This window comes from Pimephales promelas, chromosome 7 (genome assembly GCF_988280905.1).
Source record: "Pimephales promelas chromosome 7, fPimPro1.hap1.1, whole genome shotgun sequence".
Lineage (NCBI taxonomy): Eukaryota > Metazoa > Chordata > Actinopteri > Cypriniformes > Leuciscidae > Pimephales > Pimephales promelas.
The window spans coordinates 2,060,596-2,082,635 of record NC_142775.1 but is presented as its reverse complement, the minus strand read 5'-3'; the positions used below and the strand labels follow the sequence as shown (position 1 = coordinate 2,082,635).

The 22,040-nt window shown below is 43.4% G+C and overlaps 2 protein-coding genes across 2 annotated transcripts; both read right to left on the bottom strand.

Annotated features, from left to right (window-relative positions):
• Positions 1-616: 616 nt before the first annotated feature.
• Positions 617-5,723, bottom strand: LOC148978229 (E3 ubiquitin/ISG15 ligase TRIM25-like). Its single transcript, XM_089132900.1, has 6 exons — positions 5,123-5,723; positions 4,104-4,199; positions 3,783-4,016; positions 3,170-3,323; positions 2,970-3,017; positions 617-2,458 (listed from the first exon to the last, which is right to left on the bottom strand). The coding sequence occupies exons 1-6, from the start codon at positions 5,693-5,695 to the stop codon at positions 1,863-1,865; spliced, it is 1,701 nt and encodes a 566-aa protein (XP_088989026.1). The 5' UTR covers positions 5,696-5,723; the 3' UTR covers positions 617-1,862.
• Positions 5,724-13,934: 8,211 nt separating this feature from the next.
• Positions 13,935-17,146, bottom strand: LOC120486650 (E3 ubiquitin-protein ligase TRIM16). The gene is made up of 6 exons (XM_089132899.1): positions 16,502-17,146; positions 16,155-16,250; positions 15,834-16,067; positions 15,214-15,367; positions 15,014-15,061; positions 13,935-14,535 (listed from the first exon to the last, which is right to left on the bottom strand). The coding sequence occupies exons 1-6, from the start codon at positions 17,072-17,074 to the stop codon at positions 13,958-13,960; spliced, it is 1,683 nt and encodes a 560-aa protein (XP_088989025.1). The 5' UTR covers positions 17,075-17,146; the 3' UTR covers positions 13,935-13,957.
• Positions 17,147-22,040: the final 4,894 nt, after the last annotated feature.

Here is a 22,040-nt window from a genome sequence, read left to right as displayed (position 1 = left end):
GAAAAATGCGGATTTCTACGCACATGTTGATGAAGTCATCCTTGAGTCCCACATCAGCTCTGCAAGGATTTTTTTTTTTTTTTAACTGTGATGAAAAACCAACCAATGACAACACTATTCTGTCAGATTTCATTCAGTTGCAGTCTCTACCTGTGGCTTACAGTGAGTTAATAAAACTATTCCAGTCCGCACTGATCCTGCCGATCACAACAGCTTCCAGCGAACGCTTTCTTTCTGTCCTTAAACAAGTAAAAACTTATCTGAGAACCACAATGTGTGATGACAGACTGAGCACTTAATGCTCGTATCTGTGGAGAAAGAGTTGGTGAAATGTTGTGATCTGGATGAGCTCGTCACGACTTCGCACCGCCACGACCTCGCCGCTACACACTCATGCAATAAAACTGCACTGCAACAAAAATATATACGAATATAATATGAATATAACCGAACATAATTCATACATAAAAGAGTGTGTCCCTGGCTTTATGCAGTTATTATTGCAGTTATTAGAGAGAGAGAGAGAGAGAGAGAGAGAGAGAGAGAGAGAGAGAGAGAGAGAGAGAGAGAGAGAGATGTCTTTTGACATGTTGCAATAATGAAGACAGAAAAAACATTTTTGTCAAATTTTATTTATTTATTAATTCAATTTGTGTTAGTTAATTCATTATTTTGTTCTATTATTGACAGTAGACTAGCCTAATAAATGAAACACAAAGCCCTTTTAAGAAGTAGGCCTATCAATAATTATTTATTTGTTATATTATCTGCAATAATTATGAAAACCCGTGCAGCCGGACGATCAATTTATTTATACGTTCAGTTCAATATTCTATTGATTAAAGATAGGACTATATACTGTTAAAATTACTCAACCATAATCTGAACATGTTATTAATGTAATAAAGAGAAAGTAAGAGACTCTATCCACAAGTTTCCGAGGGGCGCTCCTGTAAAATATAAAGTGGGTGAAACTTCCGGTGAGGCGGCGGAAGTAGCATTCCAATGGTATTTTGTGTGTTAGTTAGCGAAGAGGCTAGCTGTTTTTCGGATAATTATTTTACTATTTAAAGACGCAAATCTTTATGAGAGATGTCGTTACGGAGCTCATGGACAACATGTGCTGTTCGCGGTTGTATGTATAACCGGACTAAACTAGTTCAGTGGCTTAAACGTGATTGTTTTAAACATAAGCTGAAAACGAAATCAGAGTGTTCCTGCCAACGACTGTAGTTTCCATCATTACCTCCCAAAAGACGACGAATCTTCCTGTGTACATTTGTTTAAATTCTTAATATTCTATAAACTTTTATCAGCATGTGTTTGGCTGTTCTCTACTGATGTTACACCTAAACTCAGGATCAAAGCCTGTGTTGACAGAATACCAAATGTGCCAGTTAATGTATTCAAGTAGCACATTCATTTATAATTTTAAATAAACTCCAAAGCACAATGACTAAGTGTGTATTTTTTTATTTTAATTGTTTGCCAGCTCGCACAACTGTCTGTCACCATGCCTTGATGAGTACTGATTATTAATAATGTTATTATAATACTCCCAATCAACGACTGCGGAGGGTAAAGGTACTGTTATTTCACCTTTTTTAATTTCGTTGAGGTTATGTTCCCACATCGTTAGCTAGTTTGGATCGCTATAACTTGAATGACTGTCAACTGTTGAATGAACGAGTGTCAAGCATGTCAAATCGTGCTTTGTTTACTTCCAACCGGAAGTCGCGCCCACTTTTGACGCAAGGCCTCATGGGGCGTAGGAAACTTGTGGATAACATCTCAGTGTTTATGATTTATCATGCAGCTCAAAGCATTATGGGTAGAATCTCTCTACAGTGTATTCTGATTCATCAACACAGTTTCACGGATGATCCATAACAATAAACCCCAAACCCAGGATAGAGCGGCTGAGTGAATGTGGTCTGGACTGTGTGTATGAGGATCAGTGTGTCAGAGACGCTGTAGAAGGACAGAGTTCCTGCACTGTGATCCACATACACTCCTACTCTGTTATCCACACACACTCCTACTCTGTGATCCACACACACTCCTGTTCTGTTATCCACACACACTCCTGTTCTCCTGCTGGTGGGCTTTACAGGGAGTTCAGTCTTTATGTTATTGTGTCTGAATGAGTAACTGGAGGAAGAGCAGATCAAACTCCAGGACTGATCATTATATCCAAACTCACACTCATGACCCCGTCCCTTCCTGCTGATGCTCTTATATGACACTGATATAAACACATATCCACTCCACTCAATCTCCCAGTAACAGCGTCCACACACACTCTCTCTACACAACACCTGACACACATCATCAAATCTGTCTGGATGATCAGGATACGACTGAAACTCTGGGAAAGTGACGGTGATCACTCTGTTCCTCTCAGACAGACTGATTACTTTATTCACTGTGTTCAGATCCAGATTGAGCTGATGGGAATCTGATGGAGATAAAACACATCAGAATCAGGAATTATGAATCTGTCTGATCTTTTAATCGATCTAAACTCTTCATGTTCAATATATCAGCAGTGTCTCAATATCAGAATGAGCTTTATTTCAGGTGTGTGCAAAAAAACAAGGAATTTGTTGTGTTTATATATATATATATTTTTTTTATTATTTTTTATTTTTTTTCTTGGCCAGGGAAATTATAAGTTTTACAAATTACAGATTTACAAGTTACTGATGTATAGTGAATCAAGTAAAAAATACTTTGTGTGAATTATTACCTCAATTTCTTTTTTGGATGAACAAACGTTATTTATATTTCGGTGTAGCTGAACTCTTTATGTTCAATATATCATCAGTGTCTCAGTTTAGCAGATATCGTGTGCAAATCATCATTTCCATGATCAACTATAAAACTCTTCTGTCATGTTTTCTTCCACTTCTCCAGGAAGAACATGAACACACTCAGAGAGTTTTCTGCTGGTTTTCTTAGTGACTTACATTGTAGGAAGTCGTTCCTGGTCCTGGGAACAATGTTGGAGAGAGTGACTGTGGAAATAACAGACATGAAGAGTGTGATTATCATGTCTAGAGAAAATGATCCCTGCATCCGTTCCTAAGACATTTCTAATATGATCTTCTCTGGCATGATCTGAGATGATGGAGGATCATTTCTGAGAGCAGGATCTCCAGGACTTTACCTCTGTCAGAGATCTTCTTCTCTTTGCAGAAATCCTCCAGTCTGTCTCTCAGCTGACGGACAGATTCTCTCACGCCATCAAAAGAGGAGAGAGAACTGAAGGGATTGTCATTGACGTCTGTAGATTCAGGAGGAGCTGAGAGAGACTGGAAACTCTACAGAAAACACAAATCAAAGCTCATCACCTCCACACTTCATCAATAACCGGCTCTACTGTCAGATGTGTGCGGCTCTTGATGATCTGCAGTAACTCTCCTCAATCCAGCAGCTTCATTCTTCTCATATTCATTATGTCACATTAGAGATGAAGATTCAACATGTTAAAGGCAAACAATTATGAAAGTATTGTCAATTCTGTTAAGTTCATCTGATGCAGCTTTGATGAATATTAATCAAACTATCATCAAGTTCACTGATTTCCCCATTATATGTGATATCATAAAAAAGTTGAGATGTGAGTGAAGATGATCAGATGAGAGTCTGACTGATGATTATATCATAACCGAACACACAGATCAACACTTCAGTCAGAGGCTCATTCTGCTCTCATCAAATGTTTCTCTGAGTCTCTTGCTCTTGTCCACTATGATCCTGTTCTTCTGGATCTGTGTTACCTGCAGGAACCGTATGTGATCCTGTGTGTGTGAAAGCTGCTCCAGCTCAGCCTCTCTCCTCCTCAGATCATTGATCTCCTGCTCCAGTCGCTCCAGTCGTTCTTCAGCTCGACTCACTGCAGTCTTTTCCTGATCTCTGATCCGCTGTGTCGCCTCAGAGCGGCTTCTCTCAATGGAGCGGATGAGCTCAGTGAAGATCCTCTCGCTGTCCTCCACTGCTGTGTGTGCAGAGCGCTGTTAGGACACACATCACAATCACACAGTGAGCTTCAGTGAGTCCTGACTGAGACTTCTCAAACTTCTCTTCTTCTCCAGACTCACCTTATGAGACTCTACAGCCTCTCTCAGCTGCTGAAGATCTTTCTCTCTCTGCTGGATCCTCTGCTGGAACGACCTCTGCGTCTCCTTCAGCTGCTTCTGCAGCACAAACCAATAACAGAGATGCACTTTACACTCTCACTATATCATCATGAGAAGAGTTGAATCCAGTGACAGGAGAATTAATAACCAATGGCTGGAAGTTCAAACTCCTGAAGGGATGATGGATCAGTTTTACCACCATTGAACATGAATTTACATGAAGCAGAAGTTCTGTTTCACACTGCAAGCATAAGCATCATAAAAGTCAAACTGACACACAGATGTAAAGCTTCACAATGACAGAGTTTCTGCTGAATAACAGACTTGCGGATCTATTTCACGAGTTCACACTTACATACAATTAAAGGGAATAAAGTATAATGCGTATTTGGCGTGCTGTCCGGGGGGAGGGCTCCGAGCTCGGAATTCGGCCCTAACCCAGAGTACTCCCCCCCGTATGTAAAGTGGTTTAGGACTAGAAGAGTGGAGAAGGGGTGGAGGAGGGATGCTGCTAAACTGTCAGAGAAATGAGGTGAGATTACTGAGTCTATATATACGTGCTTCAATCATGATTGCTGAGTGCTCTCAACCCGTGTTAATTATCTGAACGTGCTTCTCCCGAACTTTGTTAATAAAACATCATATAGTTCAACTGGACTGAGTCAGATTTACTGAACAGAAACTCTTTGAGTCTGCTACTGCATTTAACTTGTTATTCTGGACAGAGATATATTTTGAATTATTTTATGTTGATTAATTAAAGCCAGTTTTACAAAAGTTTGTGTTGATCAATATTTGAGGTGTATTTTCAGCATATTTTCTGTTAAATTAAATGTGAAGCACAAATCCGCTCAGCGGTGAAAGTCGACTTACAGCTGCTCTTCACTTCTGTGACGTCTGCAGTGTGAATGATGTTTCCTGATCATATGGTGCCAATATAAACAGTGTCAACATTATTTCATCAGTGTCTAGTTTCATACCTGTTTCTCTGTCCTCTGCGCTGCAGCTGATACAGTGTCGTGGTTTTTATGTTCGTCCACCAAACACAGCACACATATACACTTCTGGTCAGTGCGGCAGAAAACCTCGAGGAGTTTATCATGTGTTTGGCAGATCATCTCCTGCAGTCGTCCAGTGGCGTCAGTCAGATTGTGTCTCTTTCCTTTAAACAAACTCTCATGTTGTTCAAGGTGACTTTGACAGTAAGAGATCAGACACACCAGACAGGACTTGACGGCTTTGTGTTTTCTTCCAGTACAGACGTCACACTGCACATCTCCAGCTCCAGCGTAACAGTCAGCAGGAAGTGTAGTCTTCTTCAGTTTCTCCACCAGTTCAGCCAGCATGGTGTTTTTAGCTAAAGCAGGTCTTGAACTGAAGGTCTGTCTGCACTGAGGGCAGCTGTAGACTCTCTTCTCGTCCTCCTGATCCCAGCAGTCTGTAATACAGATCTTACAGTAACTGTGTCCACAGGGAATGGCCACTGGATCCTTCAGGAGATCCAGACACACTGGACACAGGAGCTCATCCTGAGAAAATCTGGCTTCTGCCATTTTACTGCATGAGACACACAAACACACAACAGCTCGACTGCACTTTAGTTTCTCTTTCTCAAACTCTTCCTGTTTCCTGGTTCTGTGTTTCAGTGACGTGTGCAAAACCTGTTTATCAAGTCAATAAAGCATCATAAAGCCTCATTCCTGCTGAGTTCAGATTCTACAACAGTAAATGCAGAAATCTTCACTGTAAACCCAAATGCTCAAAATGTACAGGTCCTTCTAAAAAAAATAACATATTGTGATAAAGTTCATTATTTTCCATAATGTAATGATAAAAATTAAACTTTCATATATTTTAGATTCATTGTACACCAACTGAAATATTTCAGGTATTATTGTTTTAATACTGATGATTTTGGCATACAGCTCATGAAAACCCAAAATTCCTATCTCAAAAAATTAGCATATGATGAAAAGGTTCTCAAAATGAGCTATTAACCTAATCATCTGAATCAACTAATTAACTCTAAACACCTGCAAAAGATTCCTGAGGCTTTTAAAAACTCCCAGCCTGTTTCATTACTCAAAACCGCTATCATGGGTAAGACTGCCGACCTGACTGCTGTCCAGAAGGCCATCATTGACACCCTCAAGCAAGAGGGTAAGACACAGAAAGAAATTTCTGAACAAATAGGCTGTTCCCAGAGTGCTGTATCCAGGCACCTCAGTGGGAAGTCTGTGGGAAGGAAAAAGTGTGGCAAAAAACGCTGCACAACGAGAAGAGGTGACCGGACCCTGAGGAAGATTGTGGAGAAGGACCGATTCCAGACCTCGGGGGACCTGCGGAAACAGTGGACAGTCTGGAGTAGAAACATCCAGAGCCACCGTGCACAGGCGTGTGCAGGAAATGGGCTACAGGTGCCGCATTCCACTTTTGAACCAGAAACAGCGGCAGAAGCGCCTGACCTGGGCTACAGAGAAGCCGCACTGGACTTCAGGCATTTTGGCATTTCCTTCTCCCCAGTCTTCCTCCAGACTCTGGCACCTTGATTTTCCGAATGACATGCAAAATTTGCTTTCATCTGAAAAAAGTACTTTGTACCACTGAGCAACAGCCTAGTGCTGCTTCTCTGTAGCCCAGGTCAGGCGCTTCTGCCGCTGTTTCTGGTTCAAAAGTGGCTTGACCTGGCAACCACCCCGTCCCGGAGAATGGCGACTCCATCCTCAGGCGGTCCAGCTGATATGGCGAGCCTTCGGAGCCGCTCAGATAGATCTGTTTGCCTCTCCGGTCTCTTTGCCTCACACGACCCATTGTCCCAGTTGTTCTATTCCCTGACAGGAGGATGCACTGGCACACAGCTGGCCCCGGGGCCCACGCAAATGTGTTTCCCCCAGTGAGCCTTCTCACACAGACACTGTGCAAAGTCAGGGAGGACAAGGAGCAGGTCTTGCTAGTTGCGCCGTACTGGCCCAACCGGACCTAGTTTCCGGAACTCATGCTCCTCGCGACAGCACCTCCCTGGCCCATTCCTCTTAGGAAGGACCTGCTCTCTCAGAGACGAGACACTCTATGGCACCCGCGTCCAGACCTGTGGAGACTCCATGTCTGGTCCCTGGACGGGACGCAGATGCTCTAGATGGCCTACCACAGGCTGTGCTAGATACGAGCTGTCCCTCTACGAGGCGCCTCTATGCGTTGAAGTGGAACCTGTTCATCGTTTGGTGTTCTTCCCGGCGGGAAAACCCCCAAACTTGCCCAATCAATGACATGCTTACTTCTTACAAGCCTGGTTGGAGCGAATGCTGTCTCCCTCCACCCTCAAAGTATATGTGGCCGCAATAGCCGCCTATCATGATGTAATTGACGCAAAGTTGTTAGGGAAGCACGACTTGATCATCAGATTCCTAAAGGGTGCTAGGAGGTTAAATCCCCCTCATAATCTGCACCCTGTACCCTCTTGGGACTTAGCCCTGGTGCTGAGAGCGCTTCAAAGGCCCCCATTTGAGCCTTAAATGATATAGAGCTAAAGATTTTGTCTGAAAAGAATGCTCTTCTATCGGCTCTGGGTACCTTCAAGAGGGTCGGGAATCTGCAGGCTTTTTGCGGTTGATGAATCGTGCCTAGAGTTTGGACCAGACCTTTCTCACGTTGTTCTGAGACCCCAGTTCGGACATGTGCCCAAGGTTCCTACCACTCCATTTGTAGATCAGGTAGTGAACCTGCAAGCACTGCCCTTGGAGGAGGCAGACCCAGCCCTGGCTTTTCTCTGTCCTGTACGTGCACTACGTTGTTATGTGGACAGAACGCAAAGCTTCAGGACCTCAGAGCAGTTCTTCGTCTGTTACGGAGGCCAGCAGAAAGGCAAGGCTGTCTCCAAGCAGAGGTTAGCCCACTGGCTAGTGGATGCTATTGTCCAGGCTTATGATTCCCAGGATGTTCCTTGCCCACCCAGGTTGTTGGCCCACTCCACTAGGAGTGTCGCTTCCTCCTGGGTCTTGGCGCAAGGCGCCTCGCTGACAGATATCTGCAGGGCTGCGGGCTGGGCGACACCTAACACGTTTGCCAGGTTTTATAGCTTACGTGTTGAACCAGTTTCCTCCCGTTTACTCGCTACGGCCAGTGGCGCGAGGGAATAGGTTCCGTCAGCTTGCTGCGCCATTCCACCTTATGAGCTGGAATTTGCTCCATTTTGCTCCGTTGGTTCCCCAACAAACGGCTAACCTTGTGAGTTCCTCCGTCACCCCCTGGCTTCAGGCGAGGCGGACCGCCCGACGCCAGGGTATTACCTCTCTCGAGTCTTCCCCTTGACAGTCTCCCTCTGTCGTCCTTGCTGAGTATGCACCCCACCCTACGGGCTGGGACTACCTCAAGGACTCCCATATGTTTAACAACCCTACGGGCTAGTTCATATGTGTATTCAGTGCCTCCCTTCGGGCTGGCCGGGGGCTCCGCAACGTTCCCTCCTACACGGGCACGTTTCCCCAGCGTTATCCAAATCCACTGGTTCTTGAGGAACAGCAGTGTGATTTCCTCCTAGCTAGCTCCCGCCCGAAAGAAACTGAGAAACTGCTTGGCAGGCAGCCTAGCTGGGCGCTGGAAGGGGCCAGCATCATGGCGTTTTATTTGGGATCCCAATTCATTGGAAACTCCTCAGACGAGACGTAGGAGTTCCCAGACGAAAGGGAATGTCTCGGTTACATATGGTAACCCTCGTTCCCTGAGTAGGGAATGGAGACGTCTCGTCCCCTCGCCATGCTTGCTGTACCTTCGCAAGGACTGGACAGCTCCTCCAGCTCCGGCTCCTCTTGTGTGTGCGTTCTTTATACCCGCATTGATAGACATGGAATGCAAATCCCGCATGCCAATATTTATTGGCACGTTTTTATTCACTCGAAGGCAGTTGGTCTCCCTACCGTGATCCCAATTTGTTGGAAACTCCTTCGACGAGACATCTCTGTTTCCTACTCAGGGAACGAGGGTTACCATACGTAACCGAGACGTTGTGTACCATACTGTGTCCTAACTGGTGCTTTACCGGGGTGCTGATGGCGTAGTGGATAAGACACATGGTGTGAGAGACTCGGGTTCGAATCCACTGTGAGACACCAATGTGTCCCTGAGCAAGACACTTAACCCCTAGTTGCTCCAGAGGCGTGCGACCTCTGACATATATAGCAATTTTAAGTCGCTTTGGATAAGAGTGTCTGCTAAATGAATAAATGTGATATGTATATGTACAAAGACTGAAAACAGAATCACAATCAGAAAGAGCTTTCAGCTTCTTCACTTTGACATTTACTAACTGATGTTGGCCTAGTGTCATGCATTTGCTGGGTTGAGGAACCTGGCTCTGTAGACAACAAATACCATGACTCAGATAGTTGACTATGGTGGTTGGTGTCTCTATTTTCATGTTCCTTGTAATCGAAGCGCCAATAGCTAGGGCACATTCAACAGGATTCTCAGTGGGTGTTTCACTGAGTGGAGAGAATCTATTTTTTATGGTAATCAGAACAGAAGAGCGGTGTTTTGTCCCGCGACTACAGCGCCTCACCGTCACCTAGTTTCCCCTCTACACGGGCTCTACTTAAGACGGAACCGAACAATGTACAGTTCACTAAGCTAGTCGCATCCAAATCTGTATCTAAAGCCCTTCCACTTCTACCAGTAACCTCAATTAAAGTTTGGATGGGTGTCTCTAGTTCTGAAACCTTCTCCATCAGCCTGACTATCTCCCTGCATTTATCACATGATAATCCTGTGCTGACTATGCTATACATGCGATGCTATGCTCATGTGTTTGTTGACTGATCCTACTCTCCTCCTTCCAGTATTATCTCCGCAGAATCAGAACAAAAGCAGATGACAACCAATGTGTGTGCATTTATTGATAGATTGTTGATATATATGCATCTGTGTAGTTCTTTGTTTGTCATAAATAAAGTGATGCTGGAGCAAATCAACACAATTTCCCACTGTAAAATCTAGGTTTATTTATTTATTTATTTATTTATGAAATTCCTTTCACCCAAACGGCTTGAGACTTTGTGACTTTTCCTACTCTTGATATGCTTAACAATAAAATTGCTAAAAAAAAATGCTAATTGCTAAATTATAATATTAATTTGATAATAAATCCGAAGGCAAAACATGCGATAAGTCAAAATGCGCTGCTCTCATGATCTTTACACCGACTCTGATTGGATCTCACTTCAGAAAAAACAATGTATCTTATTATTATTTTAACAACGTCGTAAACACAATGGTAGATTTTAAATAAACATGTACATATATTATACATGTTTACATTATTGCAAAAGTATTATTATTAAAAAAAGTGTGTGGAGTGAGTGTGCGCAGTCGCGCTTCTACATCACTTAATTGTGTGTTTTTTTGATTAGCCTAGCTGTCCGATACGATACGAAGTAAATAAACAGGCCAATTCAATCCTCCTTTAATGTTTTTTTAACAAATAATAATAATAATAATAATAGGGATAATGGAAGCAGCAATAAGGGAGGATTGTAGCGCTGTCAGTGAAATGTCATCTCCAGTTTCAAATCCTACATAAGAGATGTCATCAGACAGCATTAGCTGCAAAATGGTGGAAGATATCAGCACAACTAAAAATGAAGCACAGAGGCAACCAATTTAACAGCTTATTTTAGCTTAATTTAACAGCTTCAGAGTTATTGAAATGGTTATATGACTTCTTTTGGGTTGAATGGTGAGCGTCTCGACCCCCCCTGGTGCCTGTGAGCGAAAAAATCTCACTTGCAACTTCGGTGCAGCGAGCCGCCGGCCTCAGCATCAGGAAGTATCACGTGATATCAGCTCTCGCGATGTAACATATTCCTTTGCGGCAACACTGCACAAATCCAGGAACAAGGTCGAGAAGGATGGAGTTTGTCACACTATCGTCATGGCGGAGCCGGCATATAAGATATAGAAAGCTAGGAAAGCATTGTCGGAGGAACAGAGAAAGAGGAAACCGCAGAGACCAAAGTGCTCGTTGCCGCTGCGATCGGTTTCAGTGGATTCAGTGGTCTGTTGTGATCTTCAAATGGACGCGCTCTCATTGCTCAATCCGTTGCGGGGACTGAGAGACTCATTACGGTGAAATCACAAAACCCAATGTACAAAAAACATGTCCCTGCTTGAAATACAGCCACTAATAAACAATCGGTGTTGATGAGGAAAATAAACTATACTATTAGTAAGGATTAGAACCCAGAACCTGTGACACACGTGGATAAAGTTCTTCCTCTGGACCATTATATCCATTTAATCACGTGAAAATTCTCACCACTAACAACATATATTAGATCTCATTAAATGACAAATTAAACACAATGTACTATTGTATACTATGTAACACGTCACGCTCTCCGTGAGTGGTATTTACGACAGTAACGTTGTAAAGGAGTTTTGGCTAATGGGCTGATCAGGTGATTGTGCTCGCCTCGGGGTGTCAATCAAAACACATCATCACAGGATTCAGAATCTTCTCTTTACTTGGTATTAGTGTGTATGTATATGTGTGTGGTATTTTCTCATGAACGCACACAGAAGATAAATATTGAAGGTTGAGATACAGGAAGATATAATGCGCGTTCTTCTCTTAACTCCACTTGCCAACTGATCGGGAAGTTTCTAACTCGCCACCCAACGTAATCTCAGCGTCATCAATAAGTTGTTCGCTGATTGGTTAGATCTCCTTAACAAACGTTAAAAACAAGTACTCCACAGTTACTCTAGGGGTCGCTGTTTGACAAAAACAGCATTCCTGCCTGGTGTCCCTTTAAACTTTCCAATCCAAAATGGGAGACGATTTTTGTCACAGCTTTACAAAATTCACAAATGGATTGAATATATTTCAGACAATACTGTTTTTTGCAACATTTTGGCGGTTTGTGACTTGGGTCAGGAGAAAGAAGTGGAGCACGGCCATTCATAGAGAGGTTTTTCCTGCTGGAAGAACATGCACTCACAGTTAAGGGAACACACCGAGCGGACTCGACACAGATGCAGTGAAGGCATGGGCAGATTACAAGGATGCGATAGCAACAGCTATTACAAACAACAGATCTGCCGAGGTGAATGAAAATCAAGGTCAAGGTCTGCCCTTCTGTGGGCATGATGAGAGGAAAGAGTCAAACCACAGAGGAAACTTTTGTGAACTAATTGATGTTTTTGGAAGAAATGAAATTGAGAGCAAGAATGGAGCGGATATATGGAGATTATACATCAAAGAAGAGTCAGAATGATCTCATCACAATGTTTGGGAAGAAAATTGTGAAGACAATTGTTGAAGAAGTCAAAGAGGCCAAGTGTTTTACCGTTAGTGGATGAAACCAAACATGTTTAAAAAAGGAGCAGCGAATCAGCAATCGCGCCTGTTTACATTATCTCCTTCATCGCTCTGACTGGTTTTAGGTCTATCCGCAACATCCATTGGTGACGCCCCTCTGGAAACGATTCGTCTATGAAGCTTTGCCGGAGCATAACTCAGTTACAGCTGAGAATCTGGTTTTAACCAGGCTAGTGATCTGAATGAGCTCGTCACGACTTCGCACCGCCACGACCTCGCCGCTACACACTCATGCAATAAAACTGCACTGCAACAAAAAGGTACGGCTTGTGTTTTTATATTTAGGCGCTTTTCCACTGCATAGTACGGTACGGTTCGGTTCGGTACGGCTCACTTGTGGTGCTTTTCCACTGCATGGTACGGTACAGTACGGTTCGCTTCAGGTCGCTTTAAATGGTACCTGGTCTGTTGAGGTTCCAAGCGTACCGTACCGGTACTAAAATGTGACGTGAAACACTGCAGATCACTGATTGGTCAGACAGAATCGTCACTACCAGCGTCACTACTAGCGTCATTGGATTTGCGACACGAGACACTAGACACTTTTTTAGCTGTATTTTGTTTTGCTGCCATCAGCCTCATTTTAAACACATTTTTCCGTCTAGCAGTTAAAAACAACCACATACCGAGAATCAGGAACACCATCCCCTCGATAGTCTCCATTGTTCCTGTGTTGTGGGTTTGAAAATGTGGCGCTTTTAAGATGATGTCATGGCAGTAAAGGCGCGCGCAAATAACGATCAGTCCCACACACTTTGAAGGGGTACTACTGCAGTGGAAACGCAAAGCGAACCGAACTGTTCCGCGCCGAGTCGAAGCGTACTGAGCCGAACCGTACCGTCTATGCAGTGGAAAAGCGCCATTTAATGCTGTTCACTCTGAGTTTATAATACGAATATAATATGAATATAACCGAACATAATTCATACATAAAAGAGTGTGTCCCCGGCTTTATGCAGTTATTAATGCAGTTATTAGAGAGAGAGAGAGAGAGAGAGAGAGAGAGAGAGAGAGATGATGTCAATTTGTTTGATGTTGCAATAATGAGACAGAAAAGCATTTGTATCAATATTATTTATTTAACAATTCAATTTGTTTTAATTAATTGTTATTTTTTTTCTATTATTAACAGTAGACAGTAGACTAACACAAAGCCCTTTTAAGAAGTAGGCCTATCAATAATTATTTATTTGTTATATTATCTGCAATAATTATGAAAACCCGTGCAGCTGGATGATCAATTCATTTATATATTCGGTTTAATATACTATTGATTAAAGATAGGACAATATACTGTTAAAATTACTCAACCATAATCTGAACATGTTATTAATGTAATAAAGAGAAAGTAAGAGACTCTATAACATCTCAGAGTTTATGATTTATCATGCAGCTCAAAGCATTATGGGTAGAATCTCTCTAGGCTACAGTGTATTCTGATTCATCAACACAGTTTCACTGATGATCTATAACTATAAACCCCAAACCCAGGATAGAGCGGCTGAGTGAATGTGGTCTGGACTGTGTGTATGAGGATCAGTGTGTCAGAGACGCTGTAGAAGGACAGAGTTCCTGCACTGTGATCCACACACACTCCTACTCTGTTATCCACACACACTCCTACTCTGTTATCCACACACACTCCTGTTCTCCTGCTGATGGGCTTTACAGGGAGTTCAGTCTTTATGTTATTGTGTCTGAATGAGTAACTGGAGGAAGAGCAGATCAAACTCCAGGACTGATCATTACGTCCAAACTCACACTCTTTACCCCGTCCCTTCCTGCTGATGCTCTTATATGACACTGATATAAACACTAATTCACCACTGCACTCAATCTCCCAGTAACAGCGTCCACACACACTCTCTCTACACAACACCTGAAGATTATATCCATCAAATCTGTCTGGATGATCAGAATACGACTGAAGCTTTGGGTGAGTGCAAGTAATCACTCTGTTCCTCTCAGACAGACGGAGGCGTTTATTCACTGTGTTCAGATCCAGATTGAGCTGATGGGAATCTGATGGAGATAAAACACATCAGAATCAGGAATTATGAATCTGTCTGATCTTTAAATCGATCTAAACTCTTCATGTTCAATATATCAGCAGTGTCTCAATATCAGAATGAGCTTTATTTCAGGTGTGTGCAAACTAACAAGGAATTTGTTGTGGTTTTTATAGGTTTATATATATATATATAAGTTTTACAAATTACAGATTTACAAATTACTGATGTATAGTGAATCAAGTTAAAAATACTTTGTGTGAATTATTACCTCAATTTCTTTTTTGGATGAACAAATGTTATTTATATTTCAGTGTAGCTGAACTCTTTATGTTCAATATATCATCAGTGTCTCAGTTTAGCAGATATCGTGTGCAAATCATCATTTCCATGATCAACTATAAAACTCTTCTGTCATGTTTTCTTCCACTTCTCCAGGAAGAACATGAACACACTCAGAGAGTTTTCTGCTGGTTTTCTTAGTGACTTACATTGTAGGAAGTCGTTCCTGGTCCTGGGAACAATGTTGGAGAGAGTGACTGTGGAAATAACAGACATGAAGAGTGTGATTATCATGTCTAGAGAAAATGATCCCTGCATCCGTTCCTAAGACATTTCTAATATGATCTTCTCTGGCATGATCTGAGATGATGGAGGATCATTTCTGAGAGCAGGATCTCCAGGACTTTACCTCTGTCAGAGATCTTCTTCTCTTTGCAGAAATCCTCCAGTCTGTCTCTCAGCTGACGGACAGATTCTCTCACGCCATCAAAAGAGGAGAGAGAACTGAAGGGATTGTCATTGACGTCTGTAGATTCAGGAGGAGCTGAGAGAGACTGGAAACTCTACAGAAAACACAAATCAAAGCTCATCACCTCCACACTTCATCAATAACCGGCTCTACTGTCAGATGTGTGCGGCTCTTGATGATCTGCAGTAACTCTCCTCAATCCATCAGCTTCATTCTTCTCATATTCATTATGTCACATTAGAGATGAAGATTCAACATGTTAAAGGCAAACAATTATGAAAATATTGTCAATTCTGTTAATTTTGAGGATCATCTGATGAAGCTTTGATGAATATTACTCAAACTATCATCAAGTTCACTGATTTCCCCATTATATGTGATATCATAAAAAAGTTGAGATGTGAGTGAAGATGATCAGATGAGAGTCTGACTGATGATTATATCATAACCGAACACACAGATCAACACTTCAGTCAGAGGCTCATTCTGCTCTCATCAAATGTTTCTCTGAGTCTCTTGCTCTTGTCCACTATGATCCTGTTCTTCTGGATCTGTGTTACCTGCAGGAACCGTATGTGATCCTGTGTGTGTGAAAGCTGCTCCAGCTCAGCCTCTCTCCTCCTCAGATCATTGATCTCCTGCTCCAGTCGCTCCAGTCGTTCTTCAGCTCGACTCACTGCAGTCTTTTCCTGATCTCTGATCCGCTGTGTCGCCTCAGAGCGGCTTCTCTCAATGGAGCGGATGAGCTCAGTGAAGATCCTCTCGCTGTCCTCCACTGCTGTGTGTGCAGAGCGCTGTTAGGACACACATCACAATCACACAGTGAGCTTCAGTGAGTCCTGACTGAGACTTCTCAAACTTCTCTTCTTCTCCAGACTCACCTTATGAGACTCTACAGCCTCTCTCAGCTGCTGAAGATCTTTCTCTCTCTGCTGGATCCTCTGCTGGAACGACCTCTGCGTCTCCTTCAGCTGCTTCTGCAGCACAAACCAATAACAGAGATGCACTTTACACTCTCACTATATCATCATGAGAAGAGTTGAATCCAGTGACAGGAGAATTAATAACCAATGGCTGGAAGTTCAAACTCCTGAAGGGATGATGGATCAGTTTTACCACCATTGAACATGAATTTACATGAAGCAGAAGTTCTGTTTCACACTGCAAGCATAAGCATCATAAAAGTCAAACAGTGTCAACATTATTTCATCAGTGTCTAGTTTCATACCTGTTTCTCTGTCCTCTGCGCTGCAGCTGATACAGTGTCGTGGTTTTTATGTTCGTCCATCGCACACAGCACACATATACACTTCTGGTCAGTGCGGCAGAAAACCTCGAGGAGTTTATCATGTGTTTGGCAGATCATCTCCTGCAGTCGTCCAGTGGCGTCAGTCAGATTGTGTCTCTTTCCTTTAAACAAACTCTCATGTTGTTCAAGGTGACTTTGACAGTAAGAGATCAGACACACCAGACAGGACTTGACGGCTTTGTGTTTTCTTCCAGTACAGACGTCACACTGCACATCTCCAGCTCCAGCGTAACAGTCAGCAGGAAGTGTAGTCTTCTTCAGTTTCTCCACCAGTTCAGCCAGCATGGTGTTTTTAGCTAAAGCAGGTCTTGAACTGAAGGTCTGTCTGCACTGAGGGCAGCTGTAGACTCTCTTCTCGTCCTCCTGATCCCAGCAGTCTGTAATACAGATCTTACAGTAACTGTGTCCACAGTGGATAGTCACTGGATCCTTCAGGAGATCCAGACACACTGGACACAGGAGCTCATCCTGAGAAAATCTGGCTTCTGCCATTTTACTGCATGAGACACACAAACACACAACAGCTCGACTGCACTTTAGTTTCTCTTTCTCAAACTCTTCCTGTTTCCTGGTTCTGTGTTTGAGTGACGTGTGTAAAACAGGTTTATCAAGTCAATAAAGCATCATAAAGCCTCATTCCTGCTGAGTTCAGATTCTACAACAGTAAATGCAGAAATCTTCACTGTAAACCCAAATGCTCAAAATGTACAGGTCCTTCTAAAAAAAATAACATATTGTGATAAAGTTCATTATTTTCCATAATGTAATGATAAAAATTAAACTTTCATATATTTTAGATTCATTGTACACCAACTGAAATATTTCAGGTATTATTGTTTTAATACTGATGATTTTGGCATACAGCTCATGAAAACCCAAAATTCCTATCTCAAAAAATTAGCATATGATGAAAAGGTTCTCAAAATATGCTATTAACCTAATCATCTGAATCAACTAATTAACTCTAAACACCTGCAAAAGATTCCTGAGGCTTTTAAAAACTCCCAGCCTGTTTCATTACTCAAAACCTCAATCATGGGTAAGACTGCCGACCTGACTGCTGTCCAGAAGGCCATCATTGACACCCTCAAGCAAGAGGGTAAGACACAGAAAGAAATTTCTGAACAAATAGGCTGTTCCCAGAGTGCTGTATCCAGGCACCTCAGTGGGAAGTCTGTGGGAAGGAAAAAGTGTGGCAAAAAACGTTGCAAAACGAGAAGAGGTGACCGGACCCTGAGGAAGATTGTGGAGAAGGACCGATTCCAGACCTCTGGGGATCTGCGGAAGCAGTGGACAGTCTGGAGTAGAAACATCCAGAGCCACCGTGCACAGGCGTGTGCAGGAAATGGGCTACAGGTGCCGCATTCCACTTTTGAACCAGAAACAGTGGCAGAAGCGCCTGACCTGGGCTACAGAGAAGCCGCACTGGACTTCAGGCATTTTGACATTTCCTTCTCCCCAGTCTTCCTCCAGACTCTGGCACCTTGATTTTCCAAATGACATGCAAAATTTGCTTTCATCTGAAAAAAGTACTTTGGACCACTGAGCAACAGTCTAGTGCTGCTTCTCTGTAGCCCAGGTCAGGCGCTTCTGCCGCTGTTTCTGGTTCAAAAGTGGCTTGACCTGGCAACCACCCCGTCCCGGAGAATGGCGACTCCATCCTCAGGCGGTCCAGCTGATATGGCGAGCCTTCGGAGCCGCTCAGATAGATCTGTTTGCCTCTCCGGTCTCTTTGCCTCACACGACCCATTGCCAGTTGTTCTATTCGGCGGGAAGACCCCCAAACTTGGCCAATCAGTGACATGCTTACTTCTTACAAGCCTGGTTGGAGCGAAGGCTGTCTCCCTCCACCCTCAAAGTATATGTGGCCGCAATAGCCGCCCATCATGATGCAATTGACGGAAAGTTGTTAGGGAAGCACGACTTGATCATCAGATTCCTAAAGGGTGCTAGGAGGTTAAATCCCCCTCATAATCTGCACCCTGTACCCTCTTGGGACTTAGCCCTGGTGCTGAGAGCGCTTCAAAGGCCCCCATTTGAGACTTAAATGATATAGAGCTAAAGATTTTGTCTGAAAAGACTGCTCTTCTATCGGCTCTGGGTACCTTCAAGAGGGTCGGGAATCTGCAGGCTTTTTGCGGTTGATGAATCGTGCCTAGAGTTTGGACCAGACCTTTCTCACGTTGTTCTGAGACCCCAGTTCGGATATGTGCCCAAGGTTCCTACTACTCCATTTGTAGATCAGGTAGTGAACCTGCAAGCACTGCCCTTGGAGGAGGCAGACCCAGCCCTGGCTTTTCTCTGTCCTGTACGTGCACTACGTTGTTATGTGGACAGAACGCAAAGCTTCAGGACCTCAGAGCAGTTCTTCGTCTGTTACGGAGGCCAGCAGAAAGGCAAGGCTGTCTCCAAGCAGAGGTTAGCCCACTGGCTAGTGGATGCTATTGTCCAGGCTTATGATTCCCAGGATGTTCCTTGCCCACCCAGGTTGTTGGCCCACTCCACTAGGAGTGTCGCTTCCTCCTGGGTCTTGGCGCAAGGCGCCTCGCTGACAGATATCTGCAGGGCTGCGGGCTGGGCGACACCTAACACGTTTGCCAGGTTTTATAGCTTACGTGTTGAACCAGTTTCCTCCCGTTTACTCGCTACGGCCAGTGGCGCGAGGGAATAGGTTCCGTCAGCTTGCTGCGCCATTCCACCTTATGAGCTGGAATTTGCTCCATTTTGCTCCGTTGGTTCCCCAACAAACGGCTAACCTTGTGAGTTCCTCCGTCACCCCCTGGCTTCAGGCGAGGCGGACCGCCCGACGCCAGGGTATTACCTCTCTCGAGTCTTCCCCTTGACAGTCTCACTCTGTCGTCCTTGCTGAGTATGCACCCCACCCTACGGGCTGGGACTACCTCAAGGACTCCCATATGTTTAACAACCCTACGGGCTAGTTCATATGTGTATTCAGTGCCTCCCTTCGGGCTGGCCGGGGGCTCCGCAACGTTCCCTCCTACACGGGCACGTTTCCCCAGCGTTATCCAAATCCACTGGTTCTTGAGGAACAGCAGTGTGATTTCCTCCTAGCTAGCTCCCGCCCGAAAGAAACTGAGAAACTACTTGGCAGGCAGCTTAGCTGGGTGCTGGAAGGGGCCAGCATCATGGCGTTTTATTTGGGATCCCAATTCATTGGAAACTCCTCAGACGAGACGTAGGAGTTCCCAGACGAAAGGGAACGTCTCGGTTACATATGGTAACCCTCCTTCCCTGAGTAGGGAATGGAGACGTCTCGTCCCCTCGCCATGCTTGCTGTACCTTCACGAGGACTGGACAGCTCCTCCAGCTCCGACTCCTCAGTGTAAAGCAATTGTGTGTGCGTTCGTTTCCGCTTTTATACCCGCATTGATAGGCGAGACGTGGAATGCAAATCCCGCATGCCAATATTCATTGGCACGTTTTTATTCACTCGAAGGCAGTTGGTCTCCCTACCGTGATCCCAATTTGTTGGAAACTCCTTTCGACGAGACATCTCTGTTTCCTACTCAGGGAACGAGGGTTACCATACGTAACCGAGACGTTGTGTACCATACTGTGTCCTAACTGGTGCTTTACCGGGGTGCTGATGGCATAGTGGATAAGACACATGGTGTGAGAGACTCGGGTTCGAATCCACTGTGAGACACCAATGTGTCCCTGAGCAAGACACTTAACCCCTAGTTGCTCCAGAGGCGTGCGACCTCTGACATACAGTATATAGCAATTGTAAGTCGCTTTGGATAAAAGTGTCTGCTAAATGAATAAATGTGATATGTATATGTACAAAGACTGAAAACAGAATCACAATCAGAAAGAGCTTTCAGCTTCTTCACTTTGACATTTACTAACTGATGTTGGCCTAGTGTCATGCATTTGCTGGGTTGAGGAACCTGGCTCTGTAGACAACAAATACCATGACTCAGATAGTTGACTATGGTGGCTGGTGTCTCTATTTTCATGTTCCTTGTAATCGAATCGCCATTAGGCTTTTCGAATCCACATTCAACAGGATTCTCAGTGGGTGTTTCACTGAGTGGAGAGAATCTATTTGTTATGGTAATCGGAACAGAAGAGCGGTGTTTTGTCCCGCGACTACAGCGCCTCACCATCACCTAGTTTCCCCTCTACACGGGCTCTACTTAAGACGAAACCGAGCAATGTACAGTTCACTAAGCTAGTCGCATCCAAATCTGTATCTAAAGCCCTTGCACTTCTACCAGTAACCTCAATTAAAGTTTGGATGGGTGTCTCTAGTTCTGAAACCTTCTCCATCAGCCTGACTATCTCCCTGCATTTATCACATGATAATCCTGTGCTGACTATGCTATACATGCGATGCTATGCTCATGTGTTTGTTGACTGATCTTACTCTCCTCCTCCCAGTATTATCTCCGCAGAATCAGAACAAAAGCAGATGACAACCAATGTGTGTGCATTTATTGATAGATTGTTGATATATATGCATCTGTGTAGTTCTGTGTTTGTCATAAATAAAGTGATGCTTGAGCAAATCAACACAATTTCCCACTGTAAAATCCGGGTTTATTTATTTATTTATTTATTTATTTATTTATTTATTTATGAAATTCCTTTCACCCAAACGGCATGAGACTTTGTGACTTTTCCTACTCTTGATATGCTTAACAATAAAATTGCAAAAAAAATGCTAATTGCTAAATTATAATATTAATTTGATAATAAATCCGAAGGCAAAACATGCGATAAGTCAAAATGTGCTGCTCTCATGATCTTTACACCGACTCTGATTGGATCTCACTTCAGAAAAAACAACGTATCTTATTATTATTTTAACAACGTCGTAAACACAATGGTAGATTTTAAATAAACATGTACATATTATACATTATTGCAAAAGTATTATTATTAAAAAAAAGTGTGTGGAGTGAGTGTGCGCAGTCGCGCTTCTACATCACTTAATCGTGTGTTTTTTTGATTAGCCTAGCTGTCCGATACGATACAAAGTAAATAAACAGGCCAATTCAATCCTCCTTTAATGTTTTTTTAACAAATAATAATAATAATAATAATAGGGATAATGGAAGCAGCAATAAGGGAGGATTGTAGTGCTGTCAGTGAAATGTCATCTCCAGTTTCAAATCCTACATCAGAGATGTCATCAGACAGCATTAGCTGCAACACGGTGGAAGATATCAGCACAACTAAAAATGAAGCACAGAGGCAACCAATTTAACAGCTTAATTTAGCTTAATTTAACAGTTTCAGAGTTATTGAAATGGTTATATGACTTCTTTTGGGTGAATGGTGAGCGTCTCGACCCCCCCTGGTGCCTGTGAGCGAAAAAATCTCACTTGCAACTTCGGTGCAGCGAGCCGCCGGCCTCAGCATCAGGAAGTATCACGTGATATCAGCTCTCGCGATGTAACATATTCCTTTGCGGCAACACTGCACATATCCA

Coding starts and splice junctions, on each gene's coding strand:
- LOC148978229 (XM_089132900.1), bottom strand. CDS start 5,695: ATGGCAGAAGCCAGATTTTCTCAGGATGAGCTCCTGTGTCCAGTGTGT. Junction 4,200..5,122: donor CGCAGAGGACAGAGAAACAG/GTATGAAACTAG, acceptor TTTGTGCTGCAG/AAGCAGCTGAAGGAGACGCA. Junction 3,018..3,169: donor GAAGAAGATCTCTGACAGAG/GTAAAGTCCTGG, acceptor TTATTTCCACAG/TCACTCTCTCCAACATTGTT.
- LOC120486650 (XM_089132899.1), bottom strand. CDS start 17,074: ATGGCAGAAGCCAGATTTTCTCAGGATGAGCTCCTGTGTCCAGTGTGT. Junction 16,251..16,501: donor CGCAGAGGACAGAGAAACAG/GTATGAAACTAG, acceptor TTTGTGCTGCAG/AAGCAGCTGAAGGAGACGCA. Junction 16,068..16,154: donor AGGCTGTAGAGTCTCATAAG/GTGAGTCTGGAG, acceptor GTGTCCTAACAG/CGCTCTGCACACACAGCAGT.